The sequence below is a fragment of the Gorilla gorilla genome, chromosome X (assembly GCF_029281585.2).
Source record: "Gorilla gorilla gorilla isolate KB3781 chromosome X, NHGRI_mGorGor1-v2.1_pri, whole genome shotgun sequence".
In the NCBI taxonomy this organism is placed as follows: domain Eukaryota; kingdom Metazoa; phylum Chordata; class Mammalia; order Primates; family Hominidae; genus Gorilla; species Gorilla gorilla.
In genome coordinates, this window is record NC_073247.2 from 30,373,626 (window position 1) to 30,398,467 (window position 24,842).

General features: G+C 41.9%; 1 protein-coding gene across 16 annotated transcripts in view; it reads right to left on the reverse strand.

Moving 5' to 3' along the window:
• Positions 1 to 19,469: 19,469 nt before the first annotated feature.
• BCLAF3 (BCLAF1 and THRAP3 family member 3) overlaps positions 19,470 to 24,842 on the reverse strand; it is a 77,136-nt gene continuing 71,763 nt past the window's right edge. For 15 of the 16 annotated variants that reach the window (XM_055376728.2, XM_055376736.2, XM_055376738.2 and 12 more), the window contains one exon: positions 19,470 to 22,282. In XM_055376728.2, the coding sequence (XP_055232703.1) occupies positions 22,253 to 22,282 (30 nt within the window). In that variant the 3' untranslated portion in view covers positions 19,470 to 22,252. The remainder of the gene's footprint in view (positions 22,283 to 24,842) is intronic. The other variant, XR_010132536.1, reaches the window with a different exon arrangement.

Below are 24,842 nucleotides of genomic sequence, written 5' to 3' on the forward strand. Positions count from 1 at the left end.
GTCTCACTCTGTTGTCCAGGCTGGAGTGAAGTGGCACAATCTCGGTTCACTGCAACCTCTGCCTCCTGGGTTGAAGAAATTCTCCTGCCTCAACCTCCCGAGTAGCTGGGATTACAGGTGTGCACCACCACACCTGGCTAATTTTCGTATTTTTAGTAGAGACGGGGTTTCACCATGTTGGCCAGGTTGGTCTCAAACTCCTGGCCTCAAGTGATCCACACACCTCGGCCTCACAAATGCTGGGATTACCAGTATGAGCCACCGTGCCTGGCCTGGAGCACAGATTTCTAAGCAGGCTGTTTTTAGGGAGGTAACTGGTGAGCTCTGTGGAGAAAGGACTGGAGGAAGAGCTTGCAGGTGGGAGGCCAGCAACAGGCCAGAGGTGGTAAAGGCAAGAAATATGATGGCAATGATACTAACAAAGAGGAGAGGTTACATTCTAGAGCCGTTTTTGAAATACATTTGACAGGCTCTGATGAGGCAGTGGATTTGACGAGAGGATAGGGAGCAAAGATGGAGGATTCAATAGAGATATTTTGTTAGTTGGCTTGGAAGTTGGATAGATAATGGAGTTTCAACTAAGTGGAGAAATCCACTAAGTGGAGAAGGAAGTTTTTGTTGGGGTAGGGATGTGGAGGAGATAATGAATTCAAATTTGAATGTTATTAAGAGCAAATACAGCCAGGCTCGGTAGCTCATGCCTGTAATCTCAACACTTTGGGAGGGCAAGGTGGTTGGATCGCTTGAGTCCAGAAATTCAAGACCAGCCTGGGCAACACAGCGAAACCCTGTCTCTACAAAAACAAAAACAAAAACAAAAAAATGCAAAAATTAGCCAGGCATGGTGGCATGTGCCTGTAGTCCCAGCTACATGGGAGGCTGAGGTGGGAGGATCACTTGAGCCTGGGAGTTTGAGGCTGCAGTGAGCCAAGATTGCACCACTGCACTCCAGCCTGGGTGACCGAGCAAGACTCTGTCTCAAAAAAAAAAAAAAAAAAAAATGAATACAAAAGGGAATGAAGTACTGATTTATGCCACAACATGGTTGACCCTTGAAAATATGATGCTAAGTGACAGAAGCCAGTTGTCGAAAGCCACCTATTATATGGTTCCATGTATATGAGATTTCTGGAACAGGCAAATCCATAGAGACAGAAAGTAGGCTAGTGGTTGTCAGGGGCTGGGGGAATTGAGGAGTGACAGCTAATGGGTACAGGGTTTCATTTTGCGGTGACAAAACGTTCTAAAATTGATTGTGTTGATGGTTGCACAACTCTGTGAATATACTAAAAACTGTTGAATTATACATTTTAAAATGGGTGAATTGCCAGGCACAGTGGCTCACGCCTATAATCCTAGCACTTTGGGAGGCCGAGACAGGTGGATTGCCTGAGGTCAGGAGTTTGAGACCAGTCTGGCCAACATGGTGAAACCCTGTCTCTACCAAAAATACAAAAATTAGCTGGGCATGGTGGCGTGCGCTTGTAGTCCCAGCTACTCGGGAGGCTGAGGCAGAAGAATCACTTGAACCCAGGAGGCAGAGGTTGCAGCAAGCCGAGATCGCACCACTGCACTCCAGCCAGGCAAAAGAGCGAGACTGCGTCTCAAAAAAAAAAAAAAAAAGTGAATTATGTGATATGCAAATTATATCTCAATAAAAGCTGTTAAAGATTTTAAAAGAATGATCATGGTTACAGCATTTCAGTATGGGAAGATGCAAATGTTCTGGAGATGGATGGTTGTGATGGTCGCACAACAATGTGAATGTATTTAATGCCACTGAACTGTACATTAATAAATGGTTAAAATGGCAAATTTTGTTATGTATATTTTAGTACCAAAAGAGAATGAATACATATGTGATTGGTGGGTTATATGAGGCTGGGTGGGGACAATATTCCCTGTGTTTTAACTCCTCCAATAATACCCCCACACTGCTTCCCAAACAGGAAATCAGAATTACAATAACCACCACCCCATCACCTTGGGGTTCAGAGAAACCAAGACCAGTGGCCTGAGCTGACGGTGAAACGCCACAGCCATCCCCTAGATTGTGAAGGCCCCAAAGCAGACAGCCAACCTCAGATGCATCCTCAAGCCCCAGAGGCTATGGGACTTAATTGAAAAGTCTCTGAACCAGGCAGTCACTTAATAAGAGATGGCACAACCCTTTTCTAGCACGACTTCTTATTAAATAGAGTCAGTCAAATCAAGTTCCTCTTCTCAAAAATAATTACAGACCAGCCAGAGGCAAAAGTGGGAAGTAAGTCAAGTTCATCTTCTTTGTTTTGCTTGCCAGCCCTGGGTTAAGGATTCTATTCCCCAGCTGAAGTTTTCTTTTCTGGACCACAGAAGCTCTCAAAGTGTGGTCCCCAGCCCAGCAGCAGCAGCATGTGGGAACCTGTTAGAGATGCACGCTGGGGACCCCGCCCCAGGCCTTCTGGGTCAGGAACTCTGGGGCTGGGACCCAGTAACCTGTGTTTTGATCAGCAGCTCAAGTGTGAGAATCCCCGCTGTACCTCAACTCCTCAGAGCCAAGGTGAACGCTCTGTCATCTGATGAACTGCTTGGTCCTTGGCAATGAAAATGGGCTCAAGGGAGCTACCAGTGAGGCATAGCCCTGAACTGGTAAAACTGACTTGATGTTTTGCGATATATATTCGTATCATTATCATTAGAAAAGTAATCTCTGCTCAGTATTTTAAAAAATAAAACAGGCCAGGCGCAGTGGCTCACGCCTGCAATCCAAGCACTTTGGGAGACTGAGGCAGGAGGATTGCTTAAGCCTAGGAGTTTAAGACCAGCCAGGACAACATAGTGAGATCCCATCTCTACAAAAATAAAATAATAAAAAATCAGCCAAGCATGGTGGCACGCACCTGCAGCCCCAGATACTCGGGAGGCTGAGGTGGGAGGATTGCTTGCGCCTAGGAGGTCGAGGCTGCAGTGAACCATGATCACATCACTGTCCTCCAGCTTGAGTGACAGAACAAGACCCTGTCCCAAAAATAAACTAAAATAAAATAAAATATTAAAGATACAGTGTATAAGGTGAAAATCTTCCATCATCTCACAATTACCAATTACTGCAGAGATAATTGATAATCACTGTTAACTCTTGAAGGAATATTCTTCCAGACATTTTTTAAAGTGTGTAATGATACTAAGATATATGATGATTTCCACCTATTATCACTGTAATTTTTTGGAGCTAGTAACTCCTCTTTAGTGCTCTAATGATGGAAATTGAGAACATTGAAGAGAGGGTACTATTTTCCCTGGAGGACTCTCAAATCACCTTTTTCTTTTTTCCTAAATTTTAATGCATTTCATAATCTTCTTCTGGGAAGAAATTAGAATTCCTGATAAAAATGCTAAAGCAATTCTCTGATACTCTTTAATGAGATTAAGCCCTTGTCGGGGAGACTGCTCCCTCCACCCCCCGCCCCCCTCTCAGCTGACCTAAGGTCAGAAGTCTAGTGATGTTTAGCCAGACATTCTTTCAACTTGTGTCCAGTCTGACAATGATCATCTAACCATTCACTTCCCAGAAAATGTCCCAAGAGGGAATCTTGGGGCTGGGTGTGGTGGCTCATGCCTGTAACCTCAGCACTTTGGGAGGCCAAGGCGGGTAGATCCCCTGAGGTCAGGGGTTCAAGACCAACCTGGCCAACACGGCGAATCCCTGTATCTACTAAAAATACAAAAAAACTAGCCAGGCATGGTGGTGGGCACCTGTAATGCCAGCTACTTGGGAGGCTGAGGCAGGAGAATTGCTTGAACCCGGGAGGCGGAGGTTGCAGTGAGCTGAGATCGTGCTACTGCACTCCAGCCTGGGCGATAGAGACTCTGTCTCAAGAAAAGAAAAAAAAAAGGGGGGGGGGAATCTTGAAACAAAACTTTGACTTTGACATGTGTTCATAATTAAATTTTCTGAAAAGTTTTATATACGCCTCAGTCTTTCATAACTGTAAACAACACACACAAAAACTATCAGATATGGACTAGACCTTTTCTCAGTGCCTGAATAAAGGAATGAAAAGGTTTGACCTGCCACAAAATAGTGTTATGGGTCTTTTGAAAGTCTCTCTGGGCAAAAAGGATAATCTTAAGATAACAATCGCTACCATTTATGGAGGAGGGGGCTGCGATACTCTTATCTGCTTTTAAATTCTCACAACAGTGTCAGTTATATGTTAGTATTAACATTGTACAAGGGAGGGAACTCAAGTTCCGAGAGGCTAAATGTCATGCCCAATCAATGTTCTTTAGCAGGAGAGAGCAGGCTTGGGAATGTAAAGTCAGCTATGTCTGATTCCATTAGAAATGATGACATCGTCTGAAATTGGACAAAACAGCTCATTTGTTTTCATGGTTTAGAACTCCTATTCAATGGTCTTAATATAAAATGTCAATGGATCTTCGTGAGTGTTTTGCTTGGTATGAAATCTGGATACACATAAAATGCTCATGGTATAACACTAAGTGATAAAACGGCTACACACACATCCCCAGTTGCTTTTTTTTTTTTTTTTTTTGAGACAAGGTCTCACTCTGTCACCCAGACTGGAGTACAGTGGTATGATCTTGGCTCACTGCAACCTCTGCCTCCCGGTTTCAAGCAATTCTCCCGCCTCAGCCTGCCAAGTAGCTGGGATTACAGGCGCATGCCACTACCGCCCGGCTGATTTTTGTGTTTTTAGTAGAGACAGGGTTTCACCATGTTGGCCAGGTTGGTCTTGAACTCCTGACCTCAAATGATCCACCTGCCTTAGCCGCCCAAAGTGTTGGGATTACAGGCATGAGCCACTGCGCCCGCCCCCCAGTTGCCTTTTTTTTTTTTTTGAGACGGAGTCTCACTCTGTCACCCAGGCTGGAGTGCAGTGGCGTGATCTCGGCTCACTACAACCTCCTCCTCTCAGGTTCATGCCATTCTCCTGCCTCAGCCTCCCCAGTAGCTGGGACTACAGGTGCCCGCCACCAGGCCTGGCTAATTTTTTTTTTTATTTTTAGTAGAGACGGGGTTTCACTGTGTTACCCAGGATGGTCTCTATCTCCTGACCTCATAATCGGCCCGCCTCAGCCTCCCAAAGTGCTGGGATGACAGGTGTGAGCCACCGCGCCCAGCTCCCAGTTGCCTTTTAACTTAAAAAATACATTAAAAGCTTTGCAAGCAAATACTCCAAAAGGTTAAAAGGTCATCCTAAAGCCATGCGGCTGTTGTTGATCCGTTTTCCTTCTATTTTCTGAGCCAGCAGAGCATAGAGGTGTCTATGCCACCAGCCTGGGCATGATGAGTTTAGGCTTCACCTGGTACTAGCTGCTGTGCAACCTTGGGAGGTTTCTTTTTTTTTACTGTTGTTGTTGTTATTGAGATAGGGCCTCACTCTGTCACCCAGGCTGGAGTGCAGTGGTGCAATCATGGCTCACTGCAGCCTCCACCTCCTGGGCTTAAGCAATCCTCCCACTTCAGCCTCCCAAGTAGCTGGGACTACAGGCACCCGCCACCATGCCTGGCTAATTTTCATATTTCTTTGTAGAGACAGAGATCTTACTATGTTGCCCAGGCTGGTCTCGAACTCCTAGGCTCAAGCGATCCTCCTACCTGGACCTCCCAAAGTGTTGGGATTACAGGTGGGAGCCACTGCACTGGCCAGGAGGTTTCTTAACCTGTGACTCAGGTTCCCCATCTGTAAAATGAGGAGAATAGTGCCTACTTCATAGGGTTGTCTTGAGGCAATAATGTGCTAATGCTTGTAAAGTGCCCAGGATAGTGACCGGCACTGTTCCAGGTTTTCTTTAAAGAGCATAATTTTAATAATGGGAAAGGTTGCTTTCAAAGGTTATTGTACCTTTACTAATTTATGACTTTCCTTTTTTGAATACCTTAGAATAAGTAATGAATATAATTGAACAAATAAACACTTAAAAATTATTGCAGGACTTTGAAGTGAGCATCTAATTTGACAATTCATAGCAAAGTCTTAAAAAATACACACTTCTGCTCAATCCTAGCACATTGATCACTTGTGTTTATCATCTCTTCCTCTCAAATCCTGGTAAAGTGATAGTAAATAAATAAAAGGGAGGCCAGGTAAATAAAAGGGAGGCCAGGCACGGTGGCTCACGCTTATAATCTTAGCACTTTTGGGAGGCCGAGGCAGGCAGATCACTTGAGGTCAGGAGTTTGAGACCAGTCTGGACAACATGGTGAAACCCCATGTCTACTAAAAAAAAACTACAGAAGTCAGCCAGGCGTGGTGGTGGGCGCCTATAATTCCAGCTACTGGGGAGGCTGAGGCAGCAGAATCGCTTGAACCTGGGAGGCGGAGGTTGCAGTGAGCCAAGATTGCGCCACTGCACTCCAGCCTGGCGACAGAGCAAGACTCCGTCTCCAAAAATAATAATAATAATAAATTAATTAATTAAAGGGAAATCCTCCAACAAGGACAAGGAGAACAGGAGAGGAAGCATCAAAGTGCTCGGCATCTCAAGGTACTGTTGGGGTTCAAACGGCAGCCCGGGAGGGTAACAGGCTTAGTAGGAAACCATCAAAGTGGGCTCTTCAACCTAGAAGTCTATACTCAGCCAAACCATCAATCAAATATAAACATGGAATAATGACATTTTCAGACATGTAAGGACTCCAAATACATACCTCCCATGTCCTCTTTTTACAGAACGTCAGAAGTATGTGCTCCAGCCAAAAAAAAAAAAAAAAAAAAAAGGAGTATGTTAAGACAGCAGAAACATGAGACTTATGAAACGAGGGATCCCATACACAAACGCAGTAAGAGAGAAATCCCTGGATCGCACTGTCTGGCAGGTCAGTTCAGCTTGAACTGAATGGAGTCTCTAGGAGGGAAGTCTGGTTTAATTGAATGTTTGGAACACGCTATTGATAAGCCTCAGGCAGATTTAATGGAGGATCTAGATGTTGGGTGGAATAATGGGCCTCCCAAACATGTTCACACCCTAATCTGTGGAGCCTGTGAATATGTTGTTATATGAAAAAAACTAAGGTTGCAATTGAAATTAAGGTTGCCAATTAGCTGCTCTTGGGATGGGAAATTTATCCTGGGTTGCGCAGGTAGACTCAATGTAATCACAAGGACCTTTCAATATGGAACAGGGAAGAAGAGAGTGTGGGAGTCATGACGCAGCATGAGGAATACTTGACTGGCCATGGCCGGCTTTGAAGATGGAAGGCGGCCACCAGCCAAGGAATGCGGAAGCCTCTCGAAGCTGGAAAAAGCAAGAGATTGAATTCTCCTCTAGAGCTTCCAGAAGGAATGCAGCCCTGTCAACACTTTGATTTTAGCCCAGTCAGACCCACTTTGAACTTCTGGCCTAGTTATAGCAGCCATAGGGAACTAACACAGAGGATTTGAATGAGTGTCCAAAACCAAGCAAGTAAGAAAATGCAAGGCAGTTATTGACATTGGGAAAAACTAAGTTGTAAAAAAGGAAACAATCTGTATAATCTACCTGGTTCAGCAAAATAAATAAAAAGAAAGAAAGAAAGAAAGAAAAAACACAGCAAAAAAAAAGAGAGAGAAACCAATATTTATGTGGCTGTATAATGTCAAGCAATTAATATTAACCAAAAAATATGATAATAATAAATTGGCAGACTTTGGGGTTGGAAGGCAGGGGAGTAAGAAAGCAAAATCCTTATCTATTACTGGAGAAACTCAAAAGACAGTGCCTAAAATTCATAAATCAAGACAGCAGGCCAGGCGTGGTGGCTTATGCCTGTAATCCCAGCACTTTGGGAGGCCAAGGTGGGCAGATCACTTGAGGTCAGGAGTTTGAGACCAGCCTGGCCAACATGGCAAAACCCCGTCTCTACTAAAAATACAAAAATTAGCCGGGCATGGTGGCACACATCTGTAATCCCAGCTACTTGGGAGGCTGAGGCAGGAGAATCGGTTGAACCTGGGAGGCGGAGGTTGCAGTAAGCTGAGATCGCAACACTGCACTCCAGCCTGGGTGACAGAGCAAGACTCTGTCTCAAAATAAATAAATAAGTAAATAAAATAACAAAATAAAATAAAAGATTACTATGTAACAAACGTTTTGCTATAGAGCTTTTTTTGAGACAGGGTCTGGCTCTGTCACCCAGGCTGGAGTGCAGTGGTGTGATCTCGGCTCACTGCAGCCTCAGCCTCTCAGGTTCAAGCAATTCTCATGCTTCAGCCTCCCGAGTAGCTGGAATTACAGGCGTGAGCCACTACACCCGGATAATTTTTAAATTTTTATTAGAGATGCGGTTTTGCCATGTTGGCCAGGCTGGTCTCCAAATCCTGGCCTCAAGTGATCCTCCCCACTCGGCCTCCCAAAGTGATGGGATTACAGGTGTGAGTTACTGTGCACGGCCATAGGGCTTTTTAATGAATGGAAAAAGTGACAACAGCAAATTACAAAATGGTATGTTAACAACCATTCAATTTTTTTTTTTTTTTTGACAGGGTCTAGCTCTGTCACCAGGCTGGAGTGCAGTGGCGCAATCTTGGCTCATTGCAAGCTCCACATCCCAGGCTCAAGCGATTCTCCCACCTCAGCCTCCCAAGTAGCTGGGACTACAGGCGCACATCACCACATCCAACTAATTTTTTTGTATTTTTGGTAGAGACAGGGTTTTGCCATGTCGCCCAGGCTGGTCTCAAACTCCTGGGCTCAAGTGATCCACCTGCCTCAGCCTCCCAAAGTGCTGGGATTAGAGGCATGGGCCACTGCACCTGGCCAACAACTATTCAATTTTTGTTTACAAAGTGTGCATGTATAATGTGTAGGAAAATGAGTTTCTTGTTTTTTGTTTCTGAGACAGGGTCTTGCTCTGTCACCCAGGCTGGAGTGCAGTGGCATGATCATGGTTCACTGCAACCTCAACCTCCTTACCAGGCTCAAGCAATCCTCCCATCTCAGCCTCCAGAGTAGGTGGGACTACAGGTGTGCCACCACACCCGGATGAAAAATGAGCATTTTTGTATATGTAGGTATGTACACCTATATGTGTACATATACATATATAGAGACAGAAACAGAGTAGAAAAGTGTGTGTGAGTGCATGCAAAGTGGGTATATATGTGCCAAAAGTACACAAGGATTTTTTTCTCCAGAGACAGGGTCTCACTGTGTCGCCCAAGCTGGAGTGGTACGATCACGGTTCACTGCAGCCTTGACCTCCTGGGTTCAAGTGATCCTGCCACCTCAGCCTTCTGAATAGCTGGGACCACGGGTGCGCACCACCATGCCCAGCTAATTTTTTTTTCTAATGTTTTGTAGAGACAGGGTCTCACTATGTTGCCCAGGCTGGTCTCAAACTCCTGGACTCAAATGATCCTCCCCCTCCTCAGCCTCCCAAAGTGCTGGGATTACAGGCGTGAGCCACTGTGCCTGAACACAAGGACTAACACCAAACTGTTAACCATGCTTACCACTGAGTAGTAGGCATACAGGTCATTTTAATGTTCTTCTTTATACTTTCCCATATTTTCTAGGATTTCTTTCCCGTATCAAGCATGCATTACTCATAACCAGAAAATAATTACTTCCATTTCGTGTAAAGAAGTAACTTTTTAAAATGAGCATCTGAGACCTTAGGGACTAACTGCAGCAAGCAGCTGTCACCAAAATTTACACATGTAGGAGTTAGAACGGCTAAGAAAAAATATGTCAACTATCTTTATTAACTAACACTCTCCAGAATGTGGTTTAGGTATACATGTTCTAGAAGTATGTTGGAGCCATTGCTATAAATCTACATATCGTGTTCTCTTTAGATTCTTGTTTTGAACTAAGGTCTATGAGGCCAGAACATCTTGGCGGGCGCTGCATGTCATCTGGTTTCTAGGCAGTATTTTAGAAAGGCAGCTCAATTCCCCTTCTTGCCCAATAGGTGGGGCAAGAAAGCTTTAGAAGAGTCCCTACCTGCTAAAACATGAACAGGAAGAGACCAAATTGCAGAAAAAGCAGTCAGAGCGGTTCAGAAGTCATCCCCATCCAGTTGGGTGGGATGTATGCTAAAATTTTCCTAGGGTGAAAACTGTTTCCAGAGAGTTTTCTAGAGAATACCAAGTTGAGAGTCTATAAAATGTGTTTCAATACCTGACAATCACACTGTAACCAGGACTTTTTTCTAGCATTTGAAATTAAAATAGCTCAGGTTGAAATGCTGAGATATCATTTTTCATGGGTCAGACTGGCAAAATTCAAAAGCTTGTCAATACACTGCTGGCCAGACTGTGGGGTAAGTGGCACTCTCATCAACTGCTGGGGGAAATGCACCCTGGTCCAACTCCCATGGAGAAGGGCTGGCAGTATCTAACAACATTCCATATACATTTTACCCTTCGGCCCAGCAATCTCATTTTTTTTTTTTTTTGGAATTTACTCTGAAGATTCACTTCCAACAATATGAAAATAAATATGCACAAGGTTATTGATTACAGCATGATTTGTAATTGCAAAATGTCAAACTACCTAAATGTCCAAATATAAGAGTGTGGTTGAATAAGTTATGATAACAGCTACACAGTGGAGTACTATGCAGCTATAAGGAAGAATGAGGCCGGGCATGGTGGCTCACGCCCATAATCCCAGCACTTTGGAACGCCAAGGCAGGCAGATCACCTGAGGTCAAGAGTTTGAGATCAGCCTGGCTAACATGGTGAAACCCTCTCTCTACTAAAAATACAAAATTAGCTGGGTGTGGTGGCAGGCGCCTGTAATCCTAGCTACTTGGGAGGCTCAGGCAGGAGAATCGCTTGAACCCAGGAGGTGGAGGTGGCAGTGAGCCAAGATTGTGCCACTGCACTCCAGCCTGGGCGACAGAGCAAGACTCCGTGTCAAAAAAAAAGACAATCGCACAAACTGGTATGGAACAATTTCCAAGGTTTCTTAAGTGAAAAAAGCAAAGTGCAAAAGAGAATATAGAAGATGCTACCTTCTGTATATGGAAAAAAACGGGGAGGGGGGGGGCGGAATAAGAAAACATACATATATCTGCTTGTCTATACCAAAAAATACACAGGAATGAGAAACCCGAAGTTGGTCACCTACAAGGAGTGGGAGGGAATAGTATTGAAGGAATACAGGAGGAAGTGACACTTCCCTGAGCATACCTTTTGGTATAGTTTGATTTGTGGAAGTATGTTAATGTTCTACATATTGAAAAAAATCAAATCAAATAAACATGGATGGTGGGGAGAGCTACCACTGAAAACAAGTTGAAAAAAACAACTGTATTTCCAATGAAGAACATGACCATATCACAGGGGTAGGAGTGGAGGAGACTAATGCAAGTAACTTATGTACACAGTATTTGTCCATACACCTTCTGTCTTTGGGGCATGGCATGAAGAACCGCAAACAAATCCTGAACTGTTTTTAGTAGGCTTCTTTCCTGCTGTGGTATAAGTGAAGCAATTCCGAAACTACTTTAGATGTATTATGGGATTGAGCAAATGATTAAATCGTTTGATGTTGGGAGCCAGGGTTCTCACTGTGGAGGAAGGGACATAAAAATATCAAACAGGAGAAGGCAAGGAAGAATCCTATGGAGATGGATGGTAGGTGCCAGTGTGACCTCATCATTTCTAAAATATGTATATATATGCCTGTATGTGTGTGTGTGTGTTTCCTAGATATGGCTGCTGAAAATGCTTATAAGCAAAGACACTCCAGTAGCAATGGGCACTAGGGCCCAAGTCTTGGACTCTAATACCATCCCCCACTAAAAGGAACCAGGACTCCTTAGAAAAATGACTGATTTCAAGCCTGGGGCAGGGAATGTCCAAGATAAAGACCAAAACATTTTGTTATGCCTCAGAGCAAAGAAGTGCTAAAAAAGAAATGATAGGTGCATATCACAATTTGCAATTGCAAAAATATGGAACCAGCTCAAATGCCCATCAGTCAACGAGTGGATGAAGAAAATGTGGTATACACACACACACACACACACACACACACACACACACACACACACACACACCATGGAATACTACTGAGTCATAAAAAGGAATGAAATAACGAAAAAGGAATGAAATAATGGCATTCGTAGCAACCTGGATGGAATTGGAGACTTTTTTTTTTTTTTTTTTTTTTGAGAGAGTCTCACTCTGTCACCCAGGCTGGAGTGCAGTGGTGTGATCTCGCCTCACCGCAACCTCCACCTTCTGGGTTCAAGTGATCCTCCTGCCTCAGCTTCCCAAGTAGCTGGGATTACAGGCATGAGCCACCACGCCCAGTTAATTTTTTTTTCTTTTTGTATTTTTAGTAGAGACGGTGTTTCTCCATGTTGTCCAGGTTGGTCTCGAACTCCTGGCCTCAGGTGATCCACCCACCTCAGCCTCCCAAAATGCTGGGATTACAGGCATGAGCCACTGTACCTGGCTGGAGACTATTACTCTAAGTGAAGTAACTCAGGAATGGAAAACCAATATTGTATGTTCTTACTCATGCGTGGGAGCTAAGCTATGAGGATGCAAAGGCATAAGAATGATACAATGGACTTTGGGGACTTAAGGGAAAGGGTGGGGGGTGGCAAGGGATACTGTAGATTGGTTACAGTGTACACTGCTTGGTGATGGGTGCGCCAAAATCTCAGAAATCACCACTAAAGAACTTATTCACGTAACCAAACACCACCTGTTTCCCAAAAACCTACTGAAATAAGATAAAGTCAAAAAAGGAATGATAGGTCCATATCAAGAGGACACAGCAATCAGCTTAAAGGGGCTCCCACTGGCCAAAGCTAGGATCATTTGAGCTCCCAAATAATCAAGGACAATAACAAATTATAAGCCACTGAAAAAGTAGAAATGAATCCATATCAATAATAAATAGACAAATAAGCAGGGAAGAAGGGAGGAGTCTTGCTTACAGCAGAATGCCAATGCCAGCTGGTAAGTGTAGAGGGAGCACTGGAGTCAGAAAATCATCATTTTGCCATCATAGCCATGAAGATTGGTTTGGACCAGAATCATCAACATGCCTGGGCATGATGGCTCGCACCTGTAATCTCAGCACTTTGGGAGGCCAAGGTAGGAGGATTGCTTGAGGTCAGGAGTTCAAGACCAGCCTGGACAAAATAAGGAGACCACTCCCCCCCGCCCCCCACCATCTCTTAAAAAAAAAAAAAAAGCCAGGTGCAGTGGCATGCACCTGTGGTCCCAACTACTCGGGAGGCTGATGTGGGAAGATCGTTTGAGCCCAGGAGGTTGAGATTGCAGTCAGCCATGACTGTGCCACTGCACTCCAGCCTGGGCAAAAGACGGAGACTCTGTCTCAAAAAAAAAAAAAAAAAAAAAAAAAAAAAAAAAGAAAAGAAAAGAAAGAAAGAATGGAGGCCCTCTTTAAAAACCAGAATGGTCTTCATTTTGGGTTTGTCTGATGATTCTTTATGATTATATTCAAGTGCTGCATTCCCAGCCAACATACCATATTAGTGATGCTGTGTTATCTATTGTTAGCAGTGGAGAATCCATATCCGTGTCACACGGCACCAAAATATCTTCCGGCAATGAACTTGTACGGGTCTGCAGCAACTTCAATTACTGCCTCCTCAGAAGAAAAAATTGGACTGAGAGGCATAAGGCAGAAGGAGAGATGGAGGCAAGTTTTAGAGCAGGAATGAAAGTTTATTAAAAAAGTTTAGAGCAGGAATGAAATGAAGTATACTTGGAAGAGAGCCAAGCAGGCGACCTGAAAGGCAAGCGCACGGTTTGACCTTTTGACTTGGGGTTTTATAGGCTGGCATACTTCTGGGGTCTTGCGTTACTCCTCCCAACTCCTGAGATCTTATTGGGAAGCTGCTGATCACCATTATTTTAGAGAGACAGTTAACCACCGCCTGACTATCACCTGATGGTTGCCTGACACTCCTGGTATGTGGGTCGGGGGAGCCCTCTCCTGCCCTGCTCATACCAGACTAGCTACCCACTGTAACAGTATCACACTGATGTCCATCTGCTCCTCCTTGGTGATGTTAATTTTCATCCCCTAGTCAAGGAGTTGTCTGTTCTTTCCACTGTATAATTGCTGTTTTTCCTTCCTGCCTTGCAATAAATAAGCGATCTGTGAGAAGACACTTTTACACATTGAAATGTCCTGCTCATCAAAATTGCCTCATATATTTAGTATCTATTGATGACTCTATTTTTTTTTTTTTTTTGCCTTAAGTGATCTTCCTGCCTCAGCTTTCCTAAGTGCTGGGATTACAGGCATGAGCCACCATGCCTGGCCAAAATATATATATATTTAATTATCATGGATACATAATAGTCGTATATATTTGTAGGCAACGTGATATTTTGATATAAGCATACAATGTGTAATGATCACATCAGGGTAAATGGGATATGCATCACCTTAAGCATTTATTATTTGTGTTAGAAACATTCCAGTTCCAGCTGGGTGCGGTGGCTCACGCCTGTAATCCCAGCACTTTGAGAGGCCAAGGTGGGTGGATCACTTGAGGTCAGGAGTTTGAGACCAGCCTGGCTAATATGGTGAAACTCCATCTCTACTAAAAATACAAAAATTAGCTGGGCATGGTGGTGGTGCATGCCTGTAATCCCAGCTACTCGAACAGCTGAGGCAGGAAAATCACTGGAACCTGGAAGGCGGAGGTTGCAGTGAGCCAAGATTGCCACTGCACTCCAGCCTGGGCGACAGGGGGAGACTCCGTCTCAAAAAAAAAAAAAAAAGAAAAGAAAAAAAAAGAAACATTCCAGTTCCACTCTATCCTTTTGAACGGATAAAGGAAACATGGTGCATATACACAATGGACTATTATTCAGCCATAAAAATAATGAAATCCTGTCATTTGCAACAACATGGATAGAAACTGGAGGACTTACGTGAAGTCAAATAAGCCAGGCACAGAAAGACAAATATCACATGGTCTCACTCATATGTGAGAGCTTAAAAAAAAAAACACACAAAACCTGAATTCATGGAGCTAGAGTAGCATGGTTACGAGGCTGGGAAGGGTGGTGGGGAGGGGCGGGTAAGGAGGAGATGATTAATGGGTACAAAAATAGTTTGATACATGGAGTAAGACCTAGTGTTCCATAGCATAATAGGGTGACTATAATTCACCTCCAAGCCTCTTAGTGAAAAGGAAAATTACAAGACCTCTGTTCTCGAAATGTTAAGAATTTGAAATGGAAAAAGGTGAACTAAAGTATTGGTAGAAATGCCCATACGGAAAAATAGGTAGAATGTGGATCAGTGGCAGGGAGGGAAGAGGCTGGGGAGGTGAATGAATACACCAAGGCTTGGGGTCAGAAGGAAGCCCACCGAGGGTGGCCAATGACACATCTTCTCACATAGCACCTGGCCCAGAGCAGATGCACAGAGCCTGATGGTTCATCCCTGCATCTTCAGGAAACCATGAAACAAAGGTCTCCTGGGAGAGCTGCTGGGAGACAAGGTTGGGTAGTAGAAAACCTGAAGGGCAGCCCACCTCCCCACCTTTCTCTTCAAGCAGTTCATAAGCCAGGTGCTAGAATTTGAACTTTTTTTTTTTTTTTCTGTATGTACCAGGAAGCCACTATAAGATTTTGCTTAAGAAGGTGGCTTTTGGTAGCCACAGTGGCTCAGGCCGGTTGTCTTGGCGCACACGGAGGTGAGGCTACACATTCGAGGCCAACCTGGTCAACGTTGACCAAAAAAAAAAAAAAAAAAAAAAAAAGAAGCTGGCCCTTTAGCCATTCAGCAAGTATCTTTCTTTCTTAGTTCTGAGTCAGGCACTGATCTAGATAGAGGGGAGAGATAGACAGGTCCTTATTTGACGTACTTGATCTTAAGCAGGGGTGTGTTTGGGTATTCTCGGAACCCAGAGGAGGGGCAGCTAACTCAGCAAGGCTAGGTTGGGAAGGCCACCAATCTGAGTCTTGTTTATCCAGATGGTCACCTGAGTTGTTGACACCTTTTGGCTATTGTGAATAATGCTGCAATTAAAGTTGCCATACAAGTGTCTGAGTCCCTGTTTTCGATTCTTTGGGGGAAGACACCCATGAGAGGAATCGCTGGGCCACATGGTAATCCTATGTTTAGCTTTTTGAACATTATTTTGGGAACTTTTTTTCACCATAGTTGTTAAGAGACTATTAAGTTAGTGGCATTGTGTTCCCTGCAATCACTTGCAGAAACTGTCATCAGGGAGAACTCAACATTAAAGTCTATTTCTTCTTTACTAAATATTATAATGAGTCTCATTAGAAGGGATTAGAATTTGGGATGAGAATTTACATTAGAAAATTATTTGTAAAGTTCAATCTACTTTTTAACATCTTAAATAATGTGTACATCAAAACAAACAAAACCCTTAAATTTTATTTATTTATTTGAGACAGAGTCTCACTCTGTTCTCTAGGCTGGAGTGCAGTGGTGCAATCTGGGCTCACTGCAACCTCCACCTCTCTGGTTGAAGCAATTCTCCTGCCTCAGCCTCCTGAGTGGCTGGGATTACAGGCACGCACCACCACACCCAGCTAATTTTTGTATTTTTAGTAGAGACGGGGTTCCACCATGTTGGCCAGCCTGGTCTCAAACTCCTGATCTCAGGTGATCCGCCCACCTCTGCCTCCCAAAGTGCTGGGATTATAGGCATGAGCCACTGTGCCCAGACAAAACCCCTAAATTTTAATATAATTCAGGATTTCATAAAACATTTTTAAGGCCGGACAAGGTGGCCTTAAAAATGTAATAAAGTATAATCTCAACTACCAAAACAATAAAGCCCAGAAAAAAGACTAATGAGAAAATACCAAAATGTTAGTCTGCACTAAATATTTATGAGCAGTGGGATTATAGACAAATTTTTCTCCCTTTTACATACTATTCTATCTACTTTGTCAAGGACAAAAATTCAACAAACTGAGTTTCAAAGATCTGATTGGCTTTTATTAGTGATTCATGAACCAGGCAGCATCCAATCTACAAATTAGAAAGGAGCTCCAATGAGCTAAACAAAGTGGGTGAGTTTTATAGGCAGAAAAAAGTGGAGGAAAGCAGGAACAAGGAACAAATAGAGAACTGGCCATTTCAAGGTTACTTTCCTCACAGGGATGTAAGTGAAATCTTGCTGGCTTAATGGAATTTGGCTACTGTCTCTTCTGATTTGTTGGAAGGTCACATCTTCCAAATAAACAACTTAGGTTTCTGTTTGGTGATACGGAACCTTAGCATGAGTGACACCATTTTGGGCCTGTTGTCTTTTAACAACTTTTGATCAGGAAAAAAAAGTTGTTTTTCTTTTTAAAAAGAAAAGCAGTAAGATGAATTTTTTTTTTTTTTTTTTGAGATAGGGTCTCACTCTGTCACCCAGGCTGTCACAGCTCACTGCAGCCTTGATCTCCCAGGCTCAAGTGATCCTCCCACCTCAGCCTTCCAAATAGGTGGGACTACAGGTGCACGTCCCTACACCCAGCTAATATTTGTATTTTTTGTAGAGATGGAGTTTCACCATGTTGCCCAGGCTGGTCTCAAACTCCTGAGCTCAAACAATCTACCCACCTCAGCCTCCTTAAGTGTTGGCATTACACCGTGCCTGGCCAAATTTAATTTTTTATATATTATTGTTAAATATTACAAATCAATAATTTGTACTTAAAACTCAACACAATACATACTTAAAATAAGCCTACCTACTTTTTATGATGTGGGAGGAATGGCCGGGAATAAAACCCCAATAGACTATAGTGAAGTAGCCAGCCTATAACGTAAAAGCTTGTTTACCTGGATTTTGGTAGCAGATATATAATGGATAGGATGAAATGTTCTTACCACTGTTTTAAAAAAGAAAGACTTTATTTTATAAAAATGATACAACATTTATTATATTTGATAGATACAGAAGAGTACAGTCACTCATAATCCCACCATTTAAAAAAATCAACAGTGTTAACAGTGGGTGGGTATGTTTCCAGACCTCTCAATTCACTCATATGTACAGACAGGATTGACGGTGGGAATCCCTAAACTTTTTATTCTAACAAGTTTTATTTATTTATTTTCTTTTTTGAGATGGAGTCTCGCTCTGTCGCCCAGGCTGGAGTGCAATGGCGTGGCCTTGGCTCACTGCAACCTTCGCCTCCCAGGTTTAAGCGATTCTCCTGCCTCAGCCTCCCAAGTAGCTGGGATTACAGGTGCATGCTACTGCACCCGGCTAATTTATGTATTTTTATTAGAGATGGGGTTTCACCATATTGGCCAGGCTGGTCTCAAACTCCTGACCTCAAGTGATCCACTCGCCTCGGCCTCCCAAAGTGCTGGGATTACAGGCGTGAGCCACCGTGCCCGGCCAGCAAACAAGTTTTAGATTTAACTTTATTTGAATGCAATAGAAAAAAAATTAGGCATTAAATTGAAGGGGCTGCTGAACTTCAGATAAATGTTTCTTCATTGGTTCCCAAAAGGGATAAATAAGCCAGTTATTCTCAAACTCAAGTATGTGCCAGAATCCCCTGGAGGACTTGTTAAATCACAGATTGCTTGGCCCCACCCCCAGGGTTTCTGATTCAGGAGGTCTGGGGTGAGGCCAAGAATCTGCATTTTTAACAAGTTCTCAGGTGATGCTGATGTTGCTGGTCTGGGACCACACTTTGAGAACCACTGTATTTAGGTCAAGAAAAAAAAAAAAGATTGTGGAAAAACTTACGGTTGGTCACTAGAGTTTTTCCCCATATTATAATTTTAAGACATGACGTGACACGACACCTGGCCATGAATGATGAGACGGTTAGTTCCTAGTCTTTATCCCACTTTACCTCCTCCATGTCTGAATTTGTCAATGTACATTAATTTTTCTTTGTCAAGATTTATAACATTTACATACTATTCTACATCTATGATTCCTCAGTTCTTAAATGTTCATTCTGTATTTTAATGGACTCAGAGCTCATAATCACCCTATTTGACGGAACTTTGTTGGGGAACCTGGTATCCCCTCTCTTCTAGGTTCCCATTAAATGTCCAGAACCAGAACTCACTAGACACAGTCAAAGGTGTCTCTGACTTCTGCAGGATTTGGCTTTCCCAGGCTGCTCTGAGACCTGGGAAATGCCTACTCCTGGTGAATCTTACCCCTTCTGCTGAGGTCCTGAGATAGTAGCAAAGACTTCGTTGTCCCAAGAGTTTTCCTTGACTCTCCTCCACGTGGCCTGGTCACCTCGTCAGTGCCTTTGTCCATACTGGGGCCCACTGTTACCAATATTTTTGTCATCTCCATTGTTTTACTCAGTGCTACTTATGGGGATGGGCGAGGGATGAAGTCATACCACACCTTGTTGCATCAGCTTCTTCTCCTTCCTTCCTTGCTTGGTTGTTCCTGGTGAATTTGTGCCTGGTGGTTACTGAATTTGCTGGGTAATAAAGACAATAAGAGTTTCTCATCCAGCTTTACTTTTCTTGCTTCTGCCTGGAAGTATCCCCATCTTTTTTTAAAAAAAAAACTATTCAAAAATGTAGGATTTATTAGGTAAAATGTGGTACATAGTATACATCTACATAAATTGTTACACATAAATGTAGCGAGTTTTTTTCCAATAGAAAAAAATGAAAATGTATCATCCAAAATACTTATAATAGTGTTCTCTGTGATAAGACTATGGGCAATTCTTCAAATTGAAATTTATGTTGAAGTAACTCTAGATTCACATGCAGCTATAAAAGAAATAATACAGAGAGATCCCCCGTACAATTTACCCAGTTTCCCCCAATGCATCAATTTTTAAAACCAGTAAAACCACCAACAGAATAGTGCCTTCTGAGGTTGGTGAAACCAATAGGAAAGAAACATGACGAGGGGATGCTGAATCAGAAATGTCAACTTTCCTCTCAACCTTTTGTATATATGTCCACTAAAGTACTTACTCTACATTGTGATTGTCTGTTTTTGTGAATCTCTTCTTCAGTAGTGCATGAGCTTCCTCACAGCAGGGACTGTGTCTTATTATCTTTGTCTTCCCAGTACCAGCGAAGGGCCTAGCACGTAGTGGAGGAAGGTGAGGAGGCAATGGTAGGGGACTTATCAAAAAAAAGAAAAAAAAAACAAACTTCTCTTCTCAAGTCTTATGCATTCAAGAATTCAAATTCTTTCCAGTCAATAAAAAATGCTATGGATAACCTTTTGCTCAATCTCCATATGAAAATTACACATGTAGTTCCTAATAAACATATTCTATTATTCCCTATTTATTCATTCATTATTCAACTAATATTTAATGAACTCTTACCACATGTCAAATACGAAGCTGGGTGCTGGGGATACTATGGTGGACAAGACAGACACGGTCCCTGTCCTTATTTTATACTCTAAATTATAAAGTTGGTTTTTCCTTTTAGGCTTTAGATCTTATACACACAATGTTTTCTGCATAGGTATTTTGCAGATAACACGCTTTGCATATTGAGACAGTGCCAAAAGAATATCCAAATAAGGAATCAGTTGTGGAATGAATAATAGTAAATCAGCCATCTTACCTTTATGTGTTACAATAAATAAAAAGCGAGCTATAAAGGCCATTTACCAAGTTATATTTCTGTTTAATGTCCATTTTTCCTATTAGACTCTTCGTACCATAAAGGCAGGGTCCATGTGTCTTGTCTTCTTGTTCATTGCTGTAATTTTAGTACAGTATCTGTGCAATACATAGTTGTCAATCAAATGATTAAATATTCAAAGCTCATTACTGTCCCCTAGAATATGGGAGTAAATGAAATCAATTATTTTAAAATTTAAGACAGATTTTATAAGTACCTAACACAATATAAAGTTGCCATACTACCTGTGTGCATGCATTTCTTTCTTGCCATAAGTGGAATGCTAAATATGTTTGGAAAACCTGACCTATAGAGATTGTACACAGTACAAGACAGGCCATCTACCCAAATTTATTACCTGCTTAGCAATGAATCAAGTGCACTTGCCCCCCTTATAATGAACTCACTTAAGGAAAAGGCTGCCCTCTCTTTTAAAGATATGGAAAAGAAAACTGAATGTACTAAGATTTTTCACATCCAGTCATGAAAAACCAAGTTCTTATCAACCTTCACATTTTAATTTTGAAAGCTCTGTCTTTGTAAGCACAGAACAGTGCTTTAAACACTGTTTAAACAGAGGTGCTATCCAAGGCTATAAGTCTCAAACAAAATTAAAATAATGCTCTCACAAACTGGCAAGCAACTTATTTAAGCAGAAAGAGCAACAACATTTTATTTTATTACAAATAAACATTTCACAAAAATGTAATTGGGAATGTATATGTACTGTTAAGCAGAACACAGAAAACATAAAGAAATAAGGTACTGGGGCCTAAAAATTTCACTTAAAATCCCATCCATTTGCTCTTACACGTAGTAGGTATGCAATACATATCAACTGAACTAAAAGTAAACACTCTATAAGATGTGCTTGCAAAATGTGTAATGCTGTAGTAGTAAAGTACAATTTTCAAATATGAGATTTTGTCTGTCAGATTTTTAAAAAGCCTTTAAAAATATGATATGCACAAGCTTGCCCTGAGGGAAAAATAAGATGGACTATAGATTACAAAATCTTTACATATTTTCCACAATAGCATTTTGAAATTGGAAAAGAGCAAATAGTTGTGGAAAAAAACTGAATGAACATATTACTAAAAATTCAGTGCACTCACAACTACCTGATGGAATATTTGAAGCACCTTGTCTCTTGCCTTCTTATAATATGAAATGTATGAATTATATAGGCCTTGATCTTCAGAAACTTAAGAAAACTTCGAGTTATAAGCCAAAATGTCATCAGAAAAAGAAAAATCCGGTATAAAATTTTCTACCATAAGGCCACTGTTTAAAGTTCTTTCATGTAAAGACACTGTACAATTCAGATACTTGTTTTTGTTTTTATTATGTAAGCAAAACTTTCAACATATAAACGTCTGAATATTACTTGGTGAAGTTCTCTCTATGAAACCATGCTCAGAGAAAAATGCATCAACAAATAATGCCCTTCAAGTGATTCTTTTGAGACTTTTTGCAAAGGAAACTGTAGTTAATACAACTTTTAAATTGAATACTGTAATTTAAAAGCAATTGTTAGGTGTAAAAAAGTTGCAGCATTCCACTACTAAAAAATAAAGTTATTTTATCAAGAAGTTACAGTATTAGTGCCTTAGTGTCACTTCTAACTCCTGACAAAAAGAGAGAGATGCTCCCAAACATCCTCCTGTAGCGTCATTTCCATTTGTACGATTTCAGATTAGATTCCTGTGGCAACATCTGTATATTCCTATTGAGAGAAAACAAGAGAAATAAAGACTTCAAACAAAGTGTCAAACATCTGAGCTAGTTTTGTTTACACTGCAATTTTCAAAGTATTTTCGTTTATACAGTGTTACTTGCACCCCGAGATTCCCACGAAGGCATGTGGAACCCCAAAGGCGCAAAGTAACAACAGAACACATCAAAGCAATATCGCATGATAAATCAATAGGACAAAGAAAACATATGGCGCTAGATAACATTGGTATTAGTAAATTGATGAAAACAGTCTTCTGCTATTTGGGTGAGTTTCAGTGAAGGCATCCCTGGCATAAAATCAAGACTCTTAAACCTTTGGCTCTCAAGTACGGAGCCTGACACTACACACGCACACCTCAAATTAGTATTTTATCTTTTCCATCCTATATCTCTAATTCTAAAACTACATGGGCTCTTTTAACTGACTGATAACTGCAGAGAAAGTTATTAGAGGGGGAAATGCCTTCTTACTTTTGGATGGTTAACTACAGTATAAAAAGGTGTAAGGCTTCAATAAATACAGGAAGAAGAATTTACAAGAACAATGAGACTATGATTAGAGAATAATGAACGTGGATTCTGTACTGTGATACTATGCACGATATTCAATTACTAACCACAAACTGGACATAAGACCATGCAAGTAATAACGGAGCAAACATGGTAAAATGGCACATTTTTTAGGGACATTAAAAAATAAAAATTTATTAATATACATATCCTTACCTTTCACTAGGATCTTACACTATTAAAACTGAAAGAAATGTAAAAGTTGATTTATTTTTTGGCATTTATATTAGTATGGAAATGTTTAATTCCAAACAAAAACAGTGCTGATAGAAAATTCTTATTCTTCTATTTTGGTTAATGAAATCTTCAAAATACATGCACATATATATTTGTCAACATCATTCCTTTAAATAGAGGTAGACTTCATTGTATCCTAGTTCTTTACTCATTATACAATATAAAAATCATATAAATTTATCTTCAAATAAAATATGTTACCTACTTACAACTTTAAAAGGAAATTCTAACTACAATAATTCTAAAATAAGATTCAGTTGAAATATCTTGTTAAATGTGTGATTATTTTGAGTTACATTCACCCTTGACATAGCTTCTTTCATAACCTATCTCCACTCGATCCCTCCACCCTTCCAATGATTTAAAAGCCCCCCCAACCCAGCCTTTTTTTTTTTTTTTTTTTGAGATGGAGTCTCCGTTGCCCAGGCTGGAGAGCAGTGGTGCGATCTCGGCTCACTGCAACCTCCGCCTCCTGGGTTCAAGCAATTCTCCTGCCTCAGCCTTCTGAGTAGCTGGGACTACAGGCACATGCTACCACGCTCAGCTGATTTTTGTATTTTTTTTAGGGACGAGGTTTTACCATGTTGCCCAGGCTGGTCTTGAATCCTGGCCTCAAGTGATCCACCCACCACAGCCTCCCAAAATGCTGGGATTACAGGTGTAAGCCACTGCACCTGGCCATAAAAGCCCATTTTAAGCAGAATGCTGAACTAGATATATGAGCACTTCTTATCTAGGTTTTCATAACATGTCATCTGGGTCACCACACATGTTCCCTTGTTGGTCTTCCTGCACCTCATTTCTTCTCCCCAGAACCTCCCCACCCACTGCTAACTACATAGCCATCCTAAAGTACCACTTTCTCCTCAGTCTAGGAAGATGTTCTAGTGCCACCACATCAAACCCTAAATATCTTCCTGCCCAGCTTTTGGGGCCGTCTATAATTTGCACACCTCCATTTCTCCCCAGCCTCACATCCTCCTGCCAAACATGGGTCTTTGGCTTTAGCCCTTTCTATGTCTTGCTCTTCTCCAGGCCTCAGCTTATAATCTACCTCCTGTAAGAAAAGTGTATCAATGGAAGTACTTAGCATATATCTCCTGACCATTCCTACCATATTGATTTTCTCTTCCCTTTAGGCATTAACCATCTGTGAAGTTAAGCTCTTAAAAAATATGATTGTTTGCAACCAGCCTGGCCAACATGGTGAAACCCCGCCTCTACTAAAAATACAAAAATATTAGCTGAGCGTCACAGTGGGTGTCTGTAATCCCAGCTACTTGGGAGGCTGAGGCAGGAGAATCACTTGAACCTGGGAGGCGGAGGTTGCAGTGAGCTGAGATCGTGCCATTGCACTCCAGCCTGGGCAATAACAGTGAAACTCCATCTCAAAAACAAAACAAAAATATGGTTGCGTTGGCCAGGCGTGGTGGCTCACACCTGTAATCCCAGCACTATGGGAGGCTGAGGTGGGCGGATCACTTGAGGCCAGGAGTTTGAGACCAGCCCGGACAACATGGTGAAACCGTATTTCTACTAAAAATACAAAAATTAGCTGAGTGTAGTGGTGCATACCTGTAATCCCAGCTACTCAGGAGGCTAAGGCGGAGAATTGCTTGAGCCTGGGAGGCGGAGGTTGCAGTGAGCTGAGATGGCGCCACTGCACTCCAGCCTGGATGACAGAGTGAGACTTCGTCTCAAAAAAAAAAAAAAAAAAAAAAAAGGTTGTACAGAAAAGGGTT